The sequence below is a fragment of the Bos indicus x Bos taurus genome, chromosome 2 (genome assembly GCF_003369695.1).
Source record: "Bos indicus x Bos taurus breed Angus x Brahman F1 hybrid chromosome 2, Bos_hybrid_MaternalHap_v2.0, whole genome shotgun sequence".
NCBI lineage: Eukaryota > Metazoa > Chordata > Mammalia > Artiodactyla > Bovidae > Bos > Bos indicus x Bos taurus.
The window spans coordinates 47224050-47246054 of record NC_040077.1 but is presented as its reverse complement, the minus strand read 5'-3'; the positions used below and the strand labels follow the sequence as shown (position 1 = coordinate 47246054).

Genomic DNA, 22005 nt, shown 5'->3' with positions numbered 1-22005 from the left:
ATTTTTTTGCAAGTTTTAAAGGGATTTTAAACACTAAAAAACATTTCCACCTGTTCATTTGGTTTTTAATCTTCACTAGGGCCAGATATTTTTTGTACTTACAGGAATGGAGCTGGGCGCAGGCCATCAGAAATGATTAAACCCACATCAGAACCTGCAGACCCCAGGGTTTAAGTTAAATGACAATCCCAGTGACTGCCTAAGATGGGGAGCTGATGTGAAAATTGAAGCAATTACCTAGATCACTCAGGCAGAAGGATTTCTGAGGCTTTTTTTCCCTTGAACAATCCAGATAATTGCTTCAATTTGCACTTCTCACTGGCAGTGGAGACTGGGATAGAAACTGTTATCTAGGACTGAGCTGAAAGAGAAGCAGAGTGTTCAGAAAATGACTCTGATCACTCCAGAGACAAGGGGGATGGGGTGGGATTCACATGCCTTGATTTCTATCAGGCTAAAGTCAGTCAAAGGGAGACTGTTCACTTTTTCCCGAATGATTCAGAGAATTCCTTATTTATTTTCTGTCTCATCTCAACACTGAAGTTTTAGGGTCAAGCAGGTGTTACTTGTGGAGGTGTTGGAAGAAATAGTGGCTGGGGAACTTGGAATCTGTTTGAGGCCCTTTCCTTGTGCCTTTACCCGTAATTCCTCAGTTCATTAACTGCCCTCAAAGGGCCTTTACATTCCAGCTTCAAGAAGGCTTTGCTGGGCCAGGAAGGATAGCAGTGGAGTAGGTGCTGTCCTGAAAGCGTATTGCACCTCTTAACTTTATTTTGGCTGCACTGGGTCTTAGTTGTGATGCTCTAATCTTCAATCTTCAAATTGCAGCATGTGAACTCTTAACTGTGGCACGTGGGATCTAGTTCCGCGACTAGTGACTGAACCCGGGCCCCCAGCATTGGGAAGGCAGACTCTTAGCTACTGGACCACCAGGGAAGTCCCCATACCTCTTCACATAACCATGAGCAAAATTCAGGACAGCAGGACTGGACCCAGCCCTGAAGCAGATGGTGCCTTTACCAGGACCCTCAGGGATTCATTGCTGCAATGGGAAATTCACGTTTGTTGAATAAATGAGTAAATAATGCATGAATGCATGAAAGACATTTACTGAGTTGCCATTTTGAGCCTGTTCTTAGGCTGGGCCTTGGAATAATTCCCTTTGTACTAATACATACTTTTCTTTCTTCTTCTCATGTTTTCTTAGAAGCAGTGATTCTCCCAATCTCTTCACAACTTCTCCTGGACTTTATTTCCAAGCATTTGGGCACATACTTCTCTTTCAATTCTCACTCATCCAGAAGAGATGATATTTTCAGCACCATTTCAACAGATGGTATAAAAAATCATTCAGTGAAGCTGAATATCGTTCCCAAAGTCACAGAACTTGTTAGCAGCAGAATGAATGGAAATGCAGGTCCAAGAGCTTACCTGGTAGTCCAGTGGTAGGTTTCTGTGTGGTCAGTGTAGGGACTTGGGTTCAAGTAACAGATCCCACATGTTGTGGGGCCTGGCCAAAATAAATACTTAAAAGAAAGAAAAGAAGAGAAAATGAGCTTCCAAATTCTATTTAAAAATTGTAGGTCCTAAGCCCAAGGCTCCACCTACAAGGCAAGATCATTATTTCCAGGTTCATGTATTCATTCATTTGTCCTTGCCATTATTGTGATCACGGTGGGCATGGACCGATGATCCAGAAAATGTTTTTATAAAGCACATAAATACTGCATGATTTCCACAACATAGATAAGGCAGCAAGACATATTTAGCAGAAAGAAAAATGCTATGTAGACAAAGGAACTAGAGGACTGAACCAGACCACAGTAGGAATGTCACTGCAAGATAGTTGAGCTCAGGTACAAAATCAAAGGACTGACAGCCTGAGAGAGCAGAGGCTTCTGTGGGCCAGAGTGGTTCAAGAAGTTTTTCTAAAAATCAGTTTCCTTTCCCTTCACTGTTAAAATAGTTTTAAAAATTGAGATATAATTGACATATAGCATTGTATTCATATATGTATGTATTGTGAAACCATAAGTTTATTTAACATCCATCCCCATATATAGTTACAAATTTTTTTCATGATGAGAATTTTTGAGATTTACTCTTAGCAACCTTCAAACATGCAACGCAGTATTGTTAACTATAGTCACCATGCTGTACATTATATCTCTAGGACTTATTTATCTTAAAAACATTTTTTTAATTGGAGTATAGTTGCTTTACAATGTTGTATTAGTTTCTGCTGCACAGCAAAGTGAATCAGGTATTCATAAACATATATCCCCTGCTTTTTAGATACCCTTCCGACTTAGGTCACTGCTAGTGGTAAAGAACTTGCCTCCCAGTGCAGGAGACATAAGAAACACAGGTTTGATCCCTGGATTGGGGAGATTCCCTGGAGGAGGAAATGGCAACCCACTTCAGTATTCTTGCCTGGAAAATCTCATTGGCAGAGGAGCTTGGTGGGCCACGGTCCGAAGGGTTGCCAAGTCAGATACAACTGAAATGACTTAGCATGCACATAGGCACAGAGCACTGAGTAGAGTTCCCTGTGCTGAACAGCAGGTTCTCATTAGTGATCTATTTCATACATGGTATCAGTAGTGTATATACATAGGTCAATCCCAGCCTCCCAATTCATCCCACCCTTCCCTTCTTTGATATACCCATAAATTTTTTTCTAGGATTTATTTATCTTATAGCTAGAAGTTTGCACCTTTAAAAAAAATACATTTATTTACTTATTTGACTGTACTGGGTCTCTGTTGTGTCATGTGGGATCTTTAGTTATCACAAGTGGGATCTAGTTCCCTGACCAGGGATCAAACCCCAGGCCGCCTGCATTGGGAGCTTGGAGTCTTAGCCACTGGACCACCAGGGAAGTTCCAGAAGTTTGTACCTTTTGACTTCCTTCACCCATTTCATCCCCCACTTTGGCAACCTACCAATCTGGTTTCGGTATCTATATGTTTGGTTTGTTTTTCTTAGATTCTGCATGTAAGTGAGATCATACAGTATTTCTGTCTCTGGCTTGTTTCACTTAGCCTCTGATGTAACTGCTCATGAATTTCACTCTGGTCACATGGGTTTTTTCACTGTCCTGGGCATGTAAATTTAATCTGACCTTCAGACTGTCCCTTGCTCACCTCTTCCCTGCATATCTTCCGGTATCAGATAATACCCTTTTGCTGCGATTCACAGAAAGCTGACTTGAACAGGCAAATTTACTGGCTCAAGAAAGAAGTCTAGAGAAGGGTGTGCTTTGGGTTGTTCAATCTCGGTGGCTTGATCATATAATCAAAGACCCAGGAGTTTTGGTCTATTGGCTCTGTTGTCCAGAGCTTGGCTTCATCCTAAGCTTTGTTCTCCACACAGTCACAAAATGTTTCAGTAGCAATTGAATGTGGAATGTTATCCTCCAGACAGGGAGAGAAATTTTAGGAAATAGAATGTCTTTCCAAAAATTTGGCAAACTTTTCCTCTATCTCCTTGGCTTCATCCTGCCCATCCCTGAGTATGGAATTTTGATGAGACTAACCAAAGCCATGCCCAGAGGTGGGGACATTTGTCCACAGTGTGTTCTAGCTTTTCAGTAGGGAGGGGTGGGATGGATGTCAGGGAATTAACCAGGGACCTCAATGCCTCCCCCCACCTTTTACTCCTTCCCCTGGGGAAATCTATTACTAATTTGTTTGTTTCTCCAGCTTTATTGCAACATAATTGACTTATAATGTTGTGTAAGTTTAAGGTATCTGCTGCTGTTGCTTAGCCACTTCAGTCTTGTCCAACTCTGTGTGACCCTATGGACTGTAACCCTCCAGGCTCCTCTGTCCATGGAATTCTCCAGGCAAGACTACTGGAGTGGGTTGCCATTCCCTCCTCAAGGGGATCTTCCCAACCCAGGAATTGAACCCAGATCTCCTGCACTGTAGACAGATTCTTTACCACTGAGCCACCAGGGAAGCTTGAGTTTAAGGTATACAGCTTGTTAATTTGATACACTTATAATTTGCAAGAGGATTATCACTATAGTGATCTAAAGCCTATATTGTCTGTGTGTGCTCAGTTGCTAAGTCTTTTCCGACTCTTTTCTACCCCAAGGACATAGCCCGCCAGGCTTCTCTGTCCATGGTATTCTCCAGGCAAGAACATTAGAGTGGGTTGCCATTCCCTTCTCCAGGGGATCTTCCTGACCCAGGGATCATGCCCTCTGCAGTGGAAGCACTGAATCTTAACCAATGGACCAAGGAAGTCCCAAGTTCTCCTTTAGACTCAGTGGCTCTGGGTGGATTTCTATCACCTTCCATGGTAAGAGCCCTAGTATACATACTTACTGATAGGCATGAATGCTTGACTTCAGGAGAGTAAATGCTTAAACAAAGTACAAGAAGCAAGCAGAGCAAGAGGTAAATTTAAACAGAAGAATCCACAAGTAGTTTGGTGTTTATCAGAGTGTAAATGCCAAGACAAGAAGCAGTAAGAGATGAGGCTAATTAAGTAGACAGAAATCTGATCGTGGGACCTGGATGTAGTTTGCAAAGGACTTTGGACTTGATAATGTATCTGTTCATTCTACAGGATTATAAATAGGTGTTAGGGAGAGGGTGTGTAAACTATACAACAGTTAGTTGCTTAGTTGTGTCCGACTCTTTGTGAGCCCATGAACTGGAGCCTGCCAATCTCCTGTGTCCATGGGATTCTCCAGGCAAGAATACTGGTGTGGGTTGCCATTTTCTTCTCCAAAACTATACAATAAATACTAGTAATTAAGAGTTTCTTAACCTGGGTGTTAAAGGCAGGGTTCGATTGTCCCTGCTGGTGCTAAGTCGCTTCAGTCGTGTCCGACTCTGTGCGACCCCATAGACGGCAGCCCACCAGGCTCCCCCGTCCCTGAGATTCTCCAGGCAAAAACACTGGAATGGGTTGCCATTTCCTTCTTCAATGCATTAAAGTGAAAAGTGAAAGTGAAGATGCTCAGTCGTATCCGACTCTTAGCGACCCCATGGACTGCAGCCTACCAGGCTCCTCCGTTCATGGGATTTTCCAGGCAAGGGTGACCCTCTAAAATAGCATGAAAAAAATCTGTGGGTGTGTACAGGTTTATTTGTCTTTGTTTCCGTTATGGAAAAGGTCCCTAACTTTCATCACATATTAACGGAGTTCCCGACCCCCCAAAAAATGTATGAACAAGCTTTTTCAGGAATTACTGGCTTCAAAATCCATGCAAATCTCAATTCCCTTCTAATTTCCTCACAACGCTTAAAAACTGTTGAGCACAAAGAAAATGCTCCATAACTGTTTGGTTGGACACGGTCTTAAGAGGGGACTTTCCTGTGGGATCATGAAAAGATGTAAGGAGATAATATAGACCTTGTTATAGAGATTTTGACCGGGAATATTGGATGTGACATTCATCGTTTTATCGACTTGGGCAGCCACCCAAGATCTGCAGGTTCTCGGAAGCGTCACCCTAGGCACCGCCGCTATCCCCTAAAGCCAACTCCAAGCATCCAAGTCTTCTCACCCGCAGGTGCAGCGACTACAAGTCCCAGGATGCTTCGCTCTAGGAGCCTGAGCGAGGGTGGGGCGGATCCCCGCAGTGACGTAACCGACCAGGGCTGTGCCCAGGCAGGGCGGGGCGAAGGGGCGGGTCGGGGAGGCGACCGAGCGCGCTGGTGCTGATGCAGGATGGCTGAGCTCGCAGGAGCCCGGGAGGTCTGAGTAGGGAGAGGCTGGCTCCCTGCGCATCGCCTCGTCCGCCCGCCGCGTGGTCGTGGGCAGGTGGGCCTGGGGCGCAGCGCAGGGTCAGGAAAGGCAGGTCTGCAGCCGGCTGGGCCAAAGGTTAATAGGCTGCCCACCTACAAGGTGCCGGAGCGGCCGGAGCTGCCCAGCCAGCCGAGTTCGCGATGACCTGCTGAGAAGCGTCGTCTAGGCTGCGGGAGGCGGCCTTGTTGGGGGCGGTGCGGTTCTCAACCGCTCTCCCTCGTTGTGCCGAACCGCGGCCCCCCACCCATCCCTGCGCCCCCTCCCTGCCGCCGGCCGAGATGGCGGATCCAGCCGAATGCAGCATCAAAGTGATGTGCCGGTTCCGGCCACTAAACGAAGCAGAGATCCTCCGCGGGGACAAATTCATCCCCAAATTTAAAGGCGAGGAGACCGTGGTGATCGGGGTAAGTGGCTGTGAAGTCTGGCCTCCCTGATGCTTCGCGCCCCAGCCGGGCGCCCCGATGCCCCAGGCCGGGCAGAGATGCTCGGGCAGCCCCTTTGGACATCCCTTGGGAGCTGCCCTCTAGGGTGGACTTGAAGAGAATCCCCCACCCTGTAGTTCCCTCCTGGGCGAGTTGAGGGTCGACTGGAGGCCCCGGGGCGGCCCCAGGTGGCGGCGGAGGGGGTAGGGGGCGAGCAAGGGTTCGGCGCCGCCATTGTTATTGGGGTGGGGGCCCGAGTGGGTCTATTGTTCCCCGCCCTGGCCAAGTCGCGTGGGTAGTGTGTTCGCGTTATCCTCAAGCTCAGACTCCCCTTAAAGTATGAGCTCTGTAACCCACAAATGATTCCAGGTATCGTTTTGATTTATCGAGCACTTTGCCTCTTCTCACAGTTTTGGTAAAAGAAGGAAAAAAGCTACTGGAAAAATCCTAGCCTCTGCACCGAGCTCCCACAGCCGTGTCGAATTGGCTCCCCGCGGCGTTTCACCTTGCTCTGCACGCGGAAGGCGGGGGCTGGGGGAACACTGGTGGCCTCTCCCGGAGGCTTCGTATGTCTCCTCTTGCTTCCTCTCAACCCAGGCTGTCCTGACTTGGACCTCGAGTCTCACTCTTCCCCGGTGGGGCGACCCCCACCTGGTGTCCGCAGACCCTCGGGTGTGTTTCATGTTGGGCGGTGAGGAGGCTGTACGCCCACCCGCATCTGTGGGACCGGGGGTCCCAAACGAAGCCAAATAGCCTCTGTACTCAAAGAACAAGTTACTTTGTGTGGCTGGGGCCCCCTCGCTTTTGATCTCCCTTCCCAAGTTTCCCTTCCCCAGACTTGGCTCCATTTCTGCAGCGCGGCTGCTGGTGCGGGGAGGGAATACCTTTGGGTTTTAGTTCTTAAAGGAATATGTCAAATGAAATAAACCAGCTTTCCCCGCCCCCACCCCCACCCTTCCCCCTCCTCTGTTCCCAGCGTGTGTAGCTGACGGTACCCTCTTTGTATGCGAGTCCCGTGGGGAGGGACCGAGTTAATGGGAGCCTCCCGATCCCCGCTGACACGTTCCTGGCAGCCTGCTCGAGGCTGCTGATGCAGCCTTCCCGGCCTCAGCATTGATTAAATGATGTCATCCCGATTACTGAGCATGCTCAGACTACCCCCTCCCTCCTATTTTCCCCCAGTGGCTGGGGTATTTAGGTCAAGTGATTGACAGGTGACAGTTTACTTAGGGTCTCTGCTGGAGTCAGGTCGACTCTTCTTAAGCACCAGAGGCAGACATTTGCCTGCCCAAACAGTCCCAGCATCTTTGCCAAGGTTGTGCCGCAGTCCTTGTGAAGGGCCCCAGGGACTAGCAGGTGCTGGTCGAAGCGGAAGGCAGGCTTTCTTTGCAAGGCAGGCTTTCTCTGCGGAAGGAGACCAGAGGCAAGGCTCCGGCATTGCCAAAGGACTTCATCGTGTACCTGCCTTAGAAAGGCATTTCCTCTTGAAGACCTCCTCTCCTCCTCATTTTCACAGTCATCAGAAAACCGTGACCTCCAAATGCTATGGGGGTGGTCGTTCATTCTGAGAGCTGGCCTGAGGGGCTAGGAAGGAGGGGTTTTCTATCTGCTTTGTGTTAAATTGAAGGAAAGATGTATGCTACAATTATTGATGAGGAAGAAAATTCTATACTTGATGGCTGACATTGGATAGTGACGTATCTATGGATAGTAGCTTGTTGGTTACACATCTAAGCTGGGGTCAGCCTACAGGGCGATTTGCTGTTTCCTGAGCCAGCTTGTGGTTTGGATAGAGTGGGAGTTACTGGGGACATCTAGCCCTGCCCCTTGTCTGGTAACGGTTTTTTAACCAATAATTGTTCAGTCCTAGAACATGTTCTGGTGACCCTATGTTTTCAGAGGTTTTAAAGAGAGGCTCAAGCTGTTTCTTTTCTTTCTCCTCCTCTCCCTCCTACTCCACCTTCTTCCTTTCCATGCTCTTCTCTTTCTCCGTCTTCTAAGGGTGACATACCAGAACTAATGAAGTGGAGTAATAAATCATCCCTTTGATCTGTGTGCAAGGCAGAGATCCTTAATTTTATGGTTATCCTTCCTTAATTTTATGACACTACTAAAGTATATTAAACAAATGGTTGTGGATGCGAATACACATGTAGCTCTTCAACTGTAAATCTGGGGTAAATTGAAAATTTTTTTTATCTTACTATAATCCTTTAGTACAACACTTTTCAGTTTTCTTTAAGATAAATTTTTCTTTGAAATAAAGCATTCATATAGAAAATAAGTGTATATAGCTTTTCTTTTTTTATATAAAGTAAACACTCCCGTAACCACCTCTTAGGCTAGGAACCAGACATTTTCAGGACCCCCGAAGTCCCTCCCAGTCACTAACTCCCTGTGCCTCAGAATAACTGCTATTTTGACTTTTAGTTTTTTTTTTTTTTTTTAAGCTTTAGATCCATAAAACCACACAGTATGTTCACCTCTTTGTGTGAGTTCTTGTGTTCAACATGATGGTTGTCAAATTGGTCCACGTTGTGATGTGTGGCTGCAGTTGGTTCATCCTCATTGACCTGTAGTATCTTATATGAATATACCACAATTTATTTATCCAGTAACTGTTGGTAGTAACTGTTTGGGTAGTTTCCACTTCGAGGCTAATATAGATGGAGCGGCTATGAACATTCTTTTGTGTATCTTTCAGTGAGTTTGGTACAGAACCGAAGACTGCCAAATGCTGAAGGGTGTTGGGACTTGAGTTGGCATGTGCTAGGACCCTTCCCATTCCTACTTAGAAATGTGTAACTAAAGGGAGTGACAGTTCTTGCAGCCTGTATCATCCTTTGTCGTCTGAGTAGAAGGCTCCCAGGTCAATTCAATTGGAACCCGCCCACCTGGCTCGGGTGCCGGTGGAGGCTCTCTTAGGTGGGCTCTCCCCTCCTTGCAGGGCCATAGATTGTGGGGATGACCAAAGAAGCCCAGAACCCAACAGAGATGAATGAAGAATGAATTTCTGTGCAGTTAACTGTGAGTCCAAATTCAGAATCTCAGAAATTCTTTTTTTGTTTTTGAAACTGGGGTGATTGTTTTTCCTTTAAAGTCTTGTTCATTTCTTGTGGAGATGTATGCTGAGAGGAAGATTTTGCAGATGGAGTTCCTAGATTTCTCTTTTTTTAAGAAATGTCATCTTGAAGTACGTGCTTAGTCACTCAGTCGTGTCTGACTCCTTGTGACGCCATGGGTTGTAGCCCACCAGGCTCCTCTGTCCATGGGATTCTCCAGGCAAGAGAACTGGAATGGGTTGCCATACCCTTCTCCAGGGGATCTTCCTGACTCAGAGCTCGAACCCAGGTCTCCTGCATTGCAGGCTGATGTTTTACCGCCTGAACCACCGGGGGTAAAGCTTGAAGAGATTCTCTCTCTCATTCTTGCTTTTCTCCCCCGTGCTCCTGTGCAGAACTTTCTTTCCCTCACTGCCCCAGCCACAGTTTCTTCCACTGCGAACTCTTGTAGCATTCATTTTGTATGTGATCTCATAATTTTTTGCCTTAGATGATCATTTTTTAATTTTTAAGAGATTCTTATTTATTTTACAAATTTTTGTTTATTTTTGGCTGTGCAGGGTCTTTGTAGCTGTGTGTGGGTTTCCTCTGGTTGCAGAGAGTGGTAGCTTCTCTTGTTGAGTACGAGCTCTAGCGCAGGTGCTCAGTGGTCGTGGTGCGTGGGCTTAGTTGCTCTGAGGCATGTGGAGCCTTCCCTGACCAGGGATTGAACACTTGTCCCCTGCATTGGCAGGCAGATCCTTATCCACTACGCCACCAGAAGTCCCTCAGATTATTATTAATTTTGATCCCGTGTCTAATGACATTGTAAAGCAGGTGTAGAGCCAAGACCCATTCATGTTTTGCTTCTTGTACTTCTCAGGGTGTTACCCACAGAAGGCACTTAATAAATATTTATTGATCTCTTTGTTGAATCTAGAAGTCTTTACCTTGGTGTATTTTAATGACTTTATGGACTTTTCATTGACTGTAGGCTATGGGGAGTAGTTAAAAATAATTTTAAAGAGATGTGCTATGTGCTATCTCTTAAATGTCTTGGTAAAGAACTGTATTCAACCTTGTTAAAAATTAGGTCTGCTAATAACACTTGTGATGAGCTAGAAGTGGAGGGTGGGGGTGAGGGGCACCACATTAATTCTTTCAGAGAAAAATATTGGATTTAGAGCATTTCTCAGAACACTTCTTCATTAACTGCTAAAAATCCTAGTGAGTCATCCATTACTTTGAGTTCTGCCTGTTGGTTTTGATGTATCTGCATTGATGGAACTCTGTCTTGAGAGAGTTCTCAGTAGGTTTCTTTGAAATGGACTTTCGCATGTCAGTTTTGGGCTTTCCTCTTGTTTGCACTCCTGGGAAAGCAGGTCTTGTTAACCAAGGGTGCCTCCCCTGAGGCAGTGTAAGTTTTGACTTGTTTGAAAGCCAAAGCAAAATATTAGCCACAAACCCTGAGCTGGCCTTTGGCGTGGAAAGTGGCCTTAGGCTCCAGGAGATTAGATTAGTTCTGGTCAGTGGATGGGTAGGGAAGTCAGGGGTGGGGACAGAAACCAAATTCCAAGCCTGAGTTACTGTTGTGGAGATTATGGGCTGAAGATGTCAAGAAATATGGCCAGAATTTTTCTTTCTGTCTGTAGTCATGATTTTTAAAGGCAAGAATATTTTAAAATTTATACAGAGTAAAATGACTCTTTTCGGTTATAGTTCTATTGTAGGGGATGTGAAAAATACATAGAATTGTGTAGCAATGCTGTATTAGTTTTCTGTTGCTGCTGTAACAAATTATCACAAATTTGAAGGCTTAAAATGATACAAATGTATTATCACACAGTTTCCATACGTCATGTGGACAAAGAATGTCGCCTGCAGTTGGTGGTGCACCCTGAGGGGAATTCAGGACAGAGGAAAAAGGATACTGGTTCTGGATAGTTAAGATTCATATCAAAGGAATGTTTTCAATTAGTCCAGACTCTTCCATCTTCCCATACACAGAAAAGCACTAAAATCATTAACTTGAGATGTCTGTTTTTTGTGATTAGCAGTAATCTTTTGAAGTTCCACTACTTATTTTCTTTTTTCCTTTAACCCCCTTCAAAACCTCCTGTATATCCTGGCTCCTTTCTTACTCTTTAGAACAGTCCCTCAGAGCTATCTGACAGGCTGCCATCTCCTGCTCTAATCCTCAGTAAATGCCTTACATAAAACATAATTCTCAACTTTTAGGTTGTGCTTTTTTTTTTTTTTTTCAGTCAGCCGAAGTCCATCAAGTCAGCTGGTTTCTCTGCTTAGAGTCTTACAAGGTCAAGACCAAGGTGTTGACAGGACCATGTTCTTTTATGGAGGATCTGGAAGAAAATCCATTTCTTTGCTCATTCAGGTTTTGGCAGAATCTGGTCCTTGTGGTTGTAGGATTGAGGTCCCGTCCCCTTGCTGGCTGTCAGCCTGGGGCTGTTCCTAGCTGCTAGAGGCCACTCTCAGGTCCTGGCCATATGGCCCCCTTCCTATACCATAAGAGCCAAGGGTGGATTGATCCCCTCTCATGCTTCAAATCTCTTCTGTCTCTTCTTCCATGGCATATCTTTCTCACTGACTCCTCTGCCTCCCTATTCCACTTTTCAGGGCCCATCTGGTTACAGTGAGCCCAGCCAGATAATATGGGATGATGTCCCTATTATAAGGTCATCTGATTAGCAATCAGTTTAATTTGCAAATTTCCTTTCATCCTGTAACTTTCATATATTCACACGTTTCGTGTAGACATCTTTTGAACCATTATTCTACCTACCATATACCACCATACTCAAGATACACAACAGTTTCATCACTCAAAAAAACAAAACCAAACCCCAAAATCTCTCATGTCATCCCTCTGTAATCAAACCTTCTCCCCTCTCTTAACCTCTGGCAACCACTTATCTCTTCTTCTTCTACATAACTTTGCCTTTTCCAGATTGTCATAAAAATGGAATCATAAATTTAAGTATCTTTCTGAGATTGAGTCCATTGAGGTTTAGGTTGTTGTTCCATGTATCAATAGTTTATTCCTTAAAAAAAAAGTTCATTACTTTTTATTGCTTAATGGTATTCCTTTATACAAGTATATCACAATTTGTTTATCCATTCACCTGTTGAAGGACATTTGGGTTGTTTCCAGTCTGAGATGATTGTGAATAAAGCTGCTATAAACCTTTACATATGGGTTCTTGTGTGAGTATACATTTTTATTTCTCTTGGGTAATCAGCCGGGAGTGGGATTACTAGATCATACCATAACTGTATGTTTAACTCTAAGAAATGGCCAGTTTTCCAATGTGGCTTAAACTAAAAAGTGGTAATATTTTATGCCAGACTTTTTAAAGAGGATATTCATCACTGTGTCTAAGTGAATATTAACAGTAGTGTTTAATAGTGTGGAGATATGTTCTTCCTAAATTTGGAAGTGTTTACATCACCTGAAAATGAATTCGTGGTTTCCTGTAAACCTGCCCTCTGAAATCCTGGAATGAGTGAACACAAGAGAGTAATTATAATCTGGCTTGTGTCGCTGGAGGTTCCTCTTGTTTATGGTTGAGCACGCAGTTGGTGCTAAAATAAAGGATTGGGGTTGGTAGAGGCACTGGGGAGAGTCAGATGGAATTGCCTATGAATTTACTAGCTCACTGTGGGGCTTTTTTCAGGTTGCTTAACTTTCCTGGGGCTCAGTTTGGTCATATTTCAAGTGGAGATAATTACTTAACTCACAGGATTGTTGGAATGAAATGAAATGAAGTGGTCAAAACAGGGTCTGGCACAGAGAAAATGCTCAGCATATGCTAATTATCTCTCACGTTCCTCTTCCTCTTGTAGGTCTCCTCATTTTCAGAATTAGCCTTGCCCCCCAAAATTATCACCCTTAATTCTGGCTAGCCCCTGAAAATGCTTCTTGCATCCTTGTTTCCTACCCACTAGTTCACACCATTCTTATCTGTGGAATTCCTAACCTTCAGAAGGCAGAGCTCAGGTTCCATTTACGTACTGTATCAGCTGTTCCTGTTGTCTGCAGTGATCACATATTGGTGTGTGCATGTGCATGTGCGCTTGCGTGAATATCCTCCTCGTGTAAATTACAAGCTTCTTAGAAGCAGAAGCTGTTTTTTTTTTTTTTTTTAACATCTTTGTGCTTTTTACTGTCGTTGTCAAGTTGCTTAGTAAGTGTATCTTGATTGACAGTTCTGTCTTCCGCTGTTTCCTTGCCTAGAATCAAGTCTCGCTAAATGCCAATTTCTGCATTTCCTTGAATAACTTGGGCATCACTGGGGATTTCCCTCTGCCTCCACCTGTGCTTCCCTGGCCCGACTCCCTGGTTTAATGACAGGGTTTTGCCTCCTTGACTTTTCTCCTCCCTTTAGAATAGGAAACTTCCCCCACCTTTGGGCTCCCTTTAGTGCCTGTCTCAGATTTCTCACCTGTGTCTCCTTATTAAACAAGCAAAAACAAAACTACCTACTCCCTAATGATTTCTCTTGAGTTAAAAAAGAATAGCTCCTTGACAGATCCAATTTCACCTGATTTCTCTCAGGTTTTCCATAAAGTCCTATCTTTGTGGCCGAGAAAGCTCCTCCCTTAACCTACTTGCTGCGTATCCACCAAGGTCCTTTTACAAGGAAGAAAGCTGTTGAGTGTGTGGTTATTTGAAAATAATGCAGAACTTGAGAGAAAATAGAGTTGTAAATTCATTCTACTATCCCCAACACCAAACTTGGACGCAAGGCAGACAGCCCAGGACCAACTTCCCAGCTCTATGACTTCTTCGCTTTATGTACTTAGACACATGGCCACACCACACTAAGTTCCAGTTTCCTGGCCTGTGAAATATGGATGATAACACTCTCCACCTTGTAGGATCCTTGTGATGGTTACATGAGCTGATGCGTATAGATTGCCGAGTATGGTGCCAGGTTCAGAAAATGTACACTGTGAGAAGACCCACAGTGGTTATTTCTCTGCACGTTTGTCAGATTAACTAGGTTTTAGAAAGCTTAAGACCCTTCATAGGTTCCCTGGTATCTTCAGGTTGTGTTAAAGAAAAAATTATTCTCACATTTGTAAATACAGTAAGGAAGACTATTATAGTACGGGTTGATACTGTTCCAGTAGGGGAGAGAAATCAGGGTCAATTTCAAGTACAAGGGGAGCAGGTTGGTGGGGTGCATAGGTGGAAGGACAGTCACTAAGAGAGATGTGAAAAGTATGGGGGATTCTTGGTACAGGCAGGCCAGATATAAAGCTTTTAAGATACAAGCATTGAAGTATCTGGGGTGATGAGGTATTGATGGCGAATGGGGCGGATTCTCTCTAAACTGCTTTAGGAGGAGTCTTGCTCACACTGGACTCTGCAAGGACAGACGTGGAAGTCCAAGTTCAAGGCCCAGTTGAGAAGAGGGCTCAGAGGAGCCTGATTAAAATATGGTCAAGGAGAGAGTCTTGGTTGTTTGGAACCCAGATTCTTCAGGGGCGCATCCGTAGACCTTCCATACTCTGGGCCCAGGTACCTTCCTAGCCTCACCCTTTATCTTGCGTTCATCTGTGGTTCTATTCCCCTAGGTTTCTCAGTGCCCTTCTCCACCACAGCTGACCACACCCCACACACCTGGGATAACCATCCCTAAATTGTACCTGCACGGCATTAGACTTAAACCCCTTGCAGGGCAGGAAGACTTATTGCCATTTCAGTTCCTGGACTAGCACTTGGAACAGAGTAGTTGCTCAGTATAAGATGTCTTTTGAACAAAGTGAAAGAATGCTGACCTTCCTAGACTGTCTGATGTCCAAGCTTAGGGTATTTTTCTTGGATTTTTATCTTTGACCTCTGTCCAGCTCTGGTGACTTTTTCCCTACTTTGACCATCTTCATCATTTTGTTGTTATTGTCTTGAAAGAATAGTTTTCTCTGGGGTCCTGATATATGCTCATTGAAAAAAGACTCAGACCATACAGAAAAATATGAAGGAGAAGGTAAAAAGCACTTTTAATTTTATGAACTAGAAAACATCATTGTTAACATCTTATTGTTTATTCCAGCTCTTTTCTACTTTATAGAAAACACATTTTGTTTTAAAATGAAGATACAGTTTTATAAAGTCTGCTTTAAAAGCCACCATTTTACACAATGGTATACCTCAGACATCACCATTTATTAAAGATTATATATAATTTCATTATGTGTCTAAAGTGAAAGTGAAAGTCTCTCAGTCGTGTCCGACTCTTTGCAATCCCATGGACTGTAGCCTGCCAGGCTCTTCTGTCCATAAAATTCTCCAGGTAAGAATACTGGAGTGGGTTGCCATGCCTTCCTCCAGGAGATATTCCCAACCCAGGAATTGAACCCAGGTCTCCTAAGTAATACTTTATTTTCCACTGATAGTCATTTGATTTTCTGTTTTCTTTTTCTATTATAAACAAAGGTGTGATAAACATCAGTTTATCAGTACATATCTCTTTGTATCCTTGCCCAATTTTTTGTTAGAATACATTCCTAGGATTGAGATTTCTGGCTAAAAGGATATAGCTGATTTTAAGGTATCCACGGGTTTTCAGAGGGAGCAACTTAGAGATGGTGAATTGTCTTCTATTTTATATCCTCACTTCTTTGCCCACCCCATAGAGTTGGTGCCAGTTTGTTTCATAAGGCATCCCTTCATACCAGAGCTAAATTAAATTCTCACCAAGAGTGTGTACTTTGTCATGCACTGTTAACCCACAAATCCAGGACATGATAATGCCTTCAGACTTCTAATGTAAACCATAGGTTTTTGTAGGCTGTCTCTTGTCAGGTTCAGTATCCTAAAGGATGTTGTTTCTTGGAGGTGATCAAAAGCTAACTCTCTTGAGACATAGAGAGATAGAGGTCAAGATTGTAGTCTTAAAACTAGGATGGATGTGTGCTTTCTTCTTGGAGCTAATAGTGAACGGCCTGTCATACCTTCGGGCAACAGTAAGTTGAGAAGGGATATAATAGCCCTCCCAAAAAAGCCCTGGAAAGAGCTTTTTACCACCGTCTCCTTTGATTACTAGGTACTCAGAAAAAATATAAAATTTCAAGCACACACCAAAGTGGAAAGAATATCAAAATGTACCCCCATGAGTCTGTCAACCAGTTTCAGCTGTCATCAACAGATGAGCTAATCTTATTTTGCTATATGCTATATACCTCTAACCTTTTCTCCCCAAATCGCTCAATTATTTTAAAGTGAAATCTCACGTCACATTATTTTATCCCTGAACTTTAGTATTTGTGCTGCCTAAGCGAGTACTATTTTATCCCTAAACTTTTGATATCTCTAAAAGATCAGGACTCTTAAAACCACAATAACATTATCTCAACTAAAATGTGCACAATTCCGTAATGTCTGATACCCAGACAAGTTGTCCCCATTGCCTCTTAAGTTTCTTCTACAGTTGTGTTTGCTCAAATCAGAGTACTAGGTACCATAGACTACAAGTGTGGAGAAAAAGAAAAGCTTGTCCATACTGACCCTGAAAGAAGAGGGAGGGAGGCTTCTGCTGTAGAATCATGTGTGGCCGTGGAGACGCACACTGAGCAGTCAGGGCTAATCAAGATTTCCAGCTTGTCTTCCTTAACAGTGGTCACGCCCTCGTTATGCTTTTTAATAAACCAACTCCAGCATTGCGGTGTCACCCAGAAAAGCTGTTTAAAGAGCTGCATGCCTTATAGCTCTCCCTCACCCCTACTCTCCCATTGTTTTAGTTGACTTGTATAAATGTCAAGAAAGCAGGCAGATGTGTTACTCATTTGTCTTCCAAGCTCAGTACTCACCCTTATAAAATTGGTATGTGTGTGTGTGTTCAGTCCCGACTGACTCTTTGCGACCCCGTGGACTGTAGCCTGCCAGGCTTCTCTGTCCATGGGATTTTCCAGGCAAGAATACTGGAGTGAGTTGCCATTTCCTCCTCCAGGGGATCTTCCTGACCCAGGCATCACACCTGAGTCTCTTCTATCTCTTGCACTGGCAGGCGGATTCCTTACCAGTTGGCCACCTGGGAAGCTCCATAGAATTGTTGCCAAGTACATTTAGAGCAGTTCTTTTAGGTGTGTCTTGGTATGTTACTATTTACTATCTTGTCAGTCAATGGACACTCATCCTTTATGTGAATTGGATACAGGAACATAAATCCAGAGAGGTGAAGGGAACATGTGTAAGTGAGAAGAGAATTCAGCGCAACACAGTACTTTAAGGAAAAAGATTTGAAGTTCTCTTTTTATATTTTTTAAAAAATTCCTTTTATTCCTGTATCCCCCTTTTCTTATAAAAAAAGGGAGTTGGGTTGGAGAAAAAGTGCGAATAAAAACCAAATCCAATGATTGAGACTTTAACTTCTCTGACTACAGAGTCTGGTCTTGAGAGCGGCTGATCAATAATGTTATTTTAGAAGCATGTTGTTTAAAGAGCTTGGTTACGCAATTCTCGGTTGGCAAATCTCAGGGAGTCTCCTCAGGCTCTCTGACAAGAGCCGTCCCTCCCACTTCTAGGTTTCATTTTGCCTCAAGGGGAAATGAAGAACAGCCCGCTTCAGTCCTCTGAGGAGGTTACATCATAGTTTTTTACTGATGACCTGTCTGGTACCTCACTCCACTGAGATTGTTGACTTTCATCTGGGAACACGGGTAAACAACTCCATCTGACGTCAGAAACTTGGGGGAGTCTTGGGGGAAGGGACTTCTGTTCTTCTTTCATAGCACCCCCAGCTCCAGAGAGAGGAACAAGTGCCCATTTGATTGGTCAGTGTCCAAAGCTCTGTTGTTCCTGGTTACTGGTAGCAAGATCCCATGGGTAGCGTTCAGCTCCTTCCCGTGTCTGCCTCTGGTAAGCTGACCCCTGCAGGGTCTGGCTTCCCGGGCTGGCTCCCAGGAACTGGCTATTTTTCCATCTCAGCATCACCCACTGCTGAATGGATAAGTAGTCTGGACCCACAGATTCAGGCTCATGTGGGCTGGTCTCAAGGTTCAGAACAGGTTGGGCTGTAGGAGGGTTGGGTGGTGGGGTGAGGAAAGTAGGAAGACCACATAAGCCTTCTTGCTGGAGACTGGCCAGGTTTGACATTGGGTTGATGCATCCTATCACCCATCAGGTGGTACTTGGATACCTGCTCTGTTCCTGTTCCTGTGTGGCGCAAACTTACCCACCCAGAAGGGGGAAGACTCTTAGGCAGAAGACTCTTAGGTGAGGCTTTTGGCATTCCAGGACCCCTGCTACTAATGTCATCACGATAGCATTGAAACTATCTTCTAACTACTAATGGTTTGTTGATATAATATTTGTGAAAGTAGACTTTAGAAGGGAAGTGCTTAGCTCTTTATAATAATTACTAAACAACACAACCTACTAATTATCTGCTCAGACAAGTGGGGAAAAAACACCGAAGTACTATATCCTAGAGTAACGCTTGCTCATGTGCGTTGTTAAATTTTCCTTAATGAATATGGCTCTTGGAAAAGACTGGCTTGAGGATGTATTTTTTTTTTCCATTGGAGTATAGCTGATTTACAATGTTATGTTTATTTCTACAGTATAGCAAATTGATGCATATATTCTGTATATGCTCACCCTCTGTGAGGGCCCACACTCTATCTGTGGAGTGTGCTTCTCTCTGAATCTGAATAAATCCACTTCTTACCTATCACTTTGTTTCTCACTGATGTCTTTCTACAATGAGCATCAAGAACCTGAGCTTCATTAGGTCCTTAAACCAGATACCATGGGTTTTAGCTGGGTTTGAGTCCCACCCATGTGGGTTCAAGTCCCAAGCAGGGTTTTGGCTGGGTTCGAGTCCCAGCACATGGGTTCAAGTCCCAATCTGAGGTAAATGGTTTCACTTGTAAAATATTCTCTTTGTCTTTGTTTTCTGTAGATTACTGTGATGAATTTAGATTTGGCGGAAGAGGGCTGTTTTACGGATATTCTTCAGTCTGTGGCTTCATTTTGAAATATTCTAAGGTTTAGAATACTTCTCTGTGAAGTATTTCTTCAAATACTGAATCTGTCTTATTCTCCCTCAATTGGCACTACAGTTACGGGCACGTTGGGATTTTAACTGTGCACTATATGTCTCACACATTTTCTGCCCTTTTAGGGGGCATGTGAGGACTTCGCAGGTGGCGCTAGTGGTAAAGAATCTGCCTGCCAATGCAGGAGACGCTGGTTCAGTCCCTGCATTGGGAAGATCCTCTGGAGTAGGAAATGGCAACCTGCTCCAGGATCCTTCCCTGCAAAATTCCATACTCTGCACTGAGTTCACACTCACTGGAGAAGGAAATGGCAACCCTCTCCAGTATTCTTGCCTGGAAAATTCCATGGACAGAGGAACCTGGCAGGCTACAGTCCATGGGGTTGCAAAGAGTCAGACACGACTGAACACACAGGATATATATATACACACACACACATGCACACATTCTTTTTTATATTCTTTTCCATTATGGTTTATCACAGGATATTGAATATAGTTCCCTGTGGAGGATATATTTTAAACTATATTTTCTGATTTACACAATTATCCAAACAAGTTTGTAAAGGGGAAAATGTACACCTATCTTGCTTCCTTAGTTCTATTAAAAACAAATATAAAGAGGTAACATACAGGTTAATGTAAAACTTTAAATGAGTTCTTTATTACCGTACTTCTCTTTATAAAGAGGCATTTTTCTGTACTGTGGACTTTTTGGAGCTTCACTGCAATACTGTGCTGTCCAAAATGGTAGCCACCAAGCCCCTGAGTGTGGGTTGTCCAAATTGGGGGGTGCAAGAGACATAAAATATTTGTAAACTGGCTTTCAAAGTCTCTGTACAAAAAACGTAAAATATTAATTTACTCATTTTTTTTTTTTTTTTGGTATTCATTACATGTTGAAGTAGTAACATTTTGGATGTATTGGGTTAAATAACATTAATGAAATAAATGTCCCCTATTCTTATTACTTTTTAAAATGTGACTACTAGAAAATTTAAAGGTACATGTGTGGCTTGCATTTTTGGCTGGCGTTATATTTCTATTGGTAATATATTTCTATATCAGATGGCTGCGCTAACATTTAGATGCCAACATCTTGATTGTCCAGGAGAAGGCAATGGCACCCCACTCCAGTACTCTTGCCTGGAAAATCCCATGGATGGAGGAGCCTAGTAGGCTGCAGTCCATGGGGTCACTAAGAGTCCCACACGACTGAGCGACTTCACTTTCACTTTTCACTTTCATGCACTGGAGAAGGAAATGGCAACCCACTCCAGTGTTCTTGCCTGGAGAATCCCAGGGAAGGGGGAGCCTCGTGGGCTGCCGTCTATGGGGTCGCATGGAGTCGGACACGACTGAAGTGACTTAGCAGCAGCAGCATCTTGATTGTCTTTTGCGTTTAGGAATTTTGGTTCCAGTCTGGCATATTGAGGGATTATTGTGTGCTAAGATCAGTTCTGGTAAGCATTGTGAACTTGCTGTGATAAGTGAGACGAGATCCCTGCCCCCACCCCACCCTCAACCCCGACCCGCCAAAAAATTAGTGTGCTGAATGTCCAAAGAGAAGAGGAAACAGTGTTGTTGGAGTTAGAAAAAGAAAGGACATCCCACCTCAAGCAGGGGGATCCTTTGATCCTTACCTTGACACTCGGTGGGGAGTCTGCTCTGCAAATGTAATATTTGTTCCTTACCTTGAGACTGGGTGGAAGTCTGCTCTGCAAATGTAATATTTGCTTCTTTATCTTCAGTTACTTTACAATTATGTGTAGCCGCTTTACAGATTTCTGTTTTAAATATTATTGAGAAAAGACCTGAGTAGGGACCTGTGCTATAGCCGGGCCTCTCTCCTTTCTCCCCTCATCAGTGCTGTGCCGCCGCTGCTCCCGGGACAACAGCCCACCCTGAACTCTGTAATTAAGTACCAGCCATTTACAGCCTGTGTGTGATGGGGATTTGTGATGCGTATGTCGTGGGTGACACCGAGAACACCAAACGGTGAGAGGGTGCGGCGTCTTGGGAGAAAAAACGGCACCGTGCCCTCCTGCCGCCTGGCTCCCGCCGCAGGGCAGCAGCCCGGGGCGGGGGGAACCCAGCCTCCGGCCTCGCCCTGGCCAGTGTGTTTTTAATTTCCGGCATGATGATCAATCTGCCGCGTACCCTGTCTCCATTCTGCCGCTAATGCTGGGAATGATGAAACCTCTTGTCCTGAAAGTGCATTCCCCTTTAGCACAGGCACCCTCTGATGTGGTCCCTCCCCCCAGCTAAACAAAAGCTCCTGTGCCCATTAGGATGTCAGGGTGGGCAGCGCTGCGAGGGAAGAAGGCGAGGGAGGGCTGCCTTTGTCGCTCACAGGTGCGCCTCTTCTTTGTCCTGGTATCTGAGGAAGAGGTCGCCTTGCAGGTGAAGGCCACACAGCTCTTTGCAGAAGGAGCTGGAAACTCTTTTACACCCATTTATGTCCCTGTTTGTATGGGTTGGGACAGAATTGATTTTTCCTCCTTTGTCAGTGGCAGAACTGCTTTTTCACATGATGGTAACGTGAAAGCATAGCAACAGCAAAATCAGCCATGGTCTTACCACCCTACATCATCCATGTTAATTTTTTAATATCCTCCTTTTCCTGCTCTTGGTTGATACTTAAACATTTTGGAAAATTAATGTATTTCCAACCATAGATATACAATTCTTTCTTAAAAAAAAAAAAAGAAAACATAAACCAGAGCCTACTCCATAAGTGGTTTTCCATGTTACATA

At 44.2% G+C, this 22005-nt stretch overlaps 1 protein-coding gene across 2 annotated transcripts in view; it reads left to right on the top strand.

Moving 5' to 3' along the window:
• Nucleotides 1–5631: 5631 nt before the first annotated feature.
• The window catches only part of KIF5C (kinesin family member 5C), a 159412-nt gene continuing 143038 nt past the window's right edge, over nt 5632–22005 (top strand). Inside the window, exon 1 of one of the 2 annotated variants that reach the window (XM_027561223.1) lies at nt 5632–6170. In XM_027561223.1, the coding sequence (XP_027417024.1) occupies nt 6045–6170 (126 nt within the window). In that variant the 5' untranslated portion in view covers nt 5632–6044. The remainder of the gene's footprint in view (nt 6171–22005) is intronic. The other variant, XM_027561231.1, reaches the window with a different exon arrangement.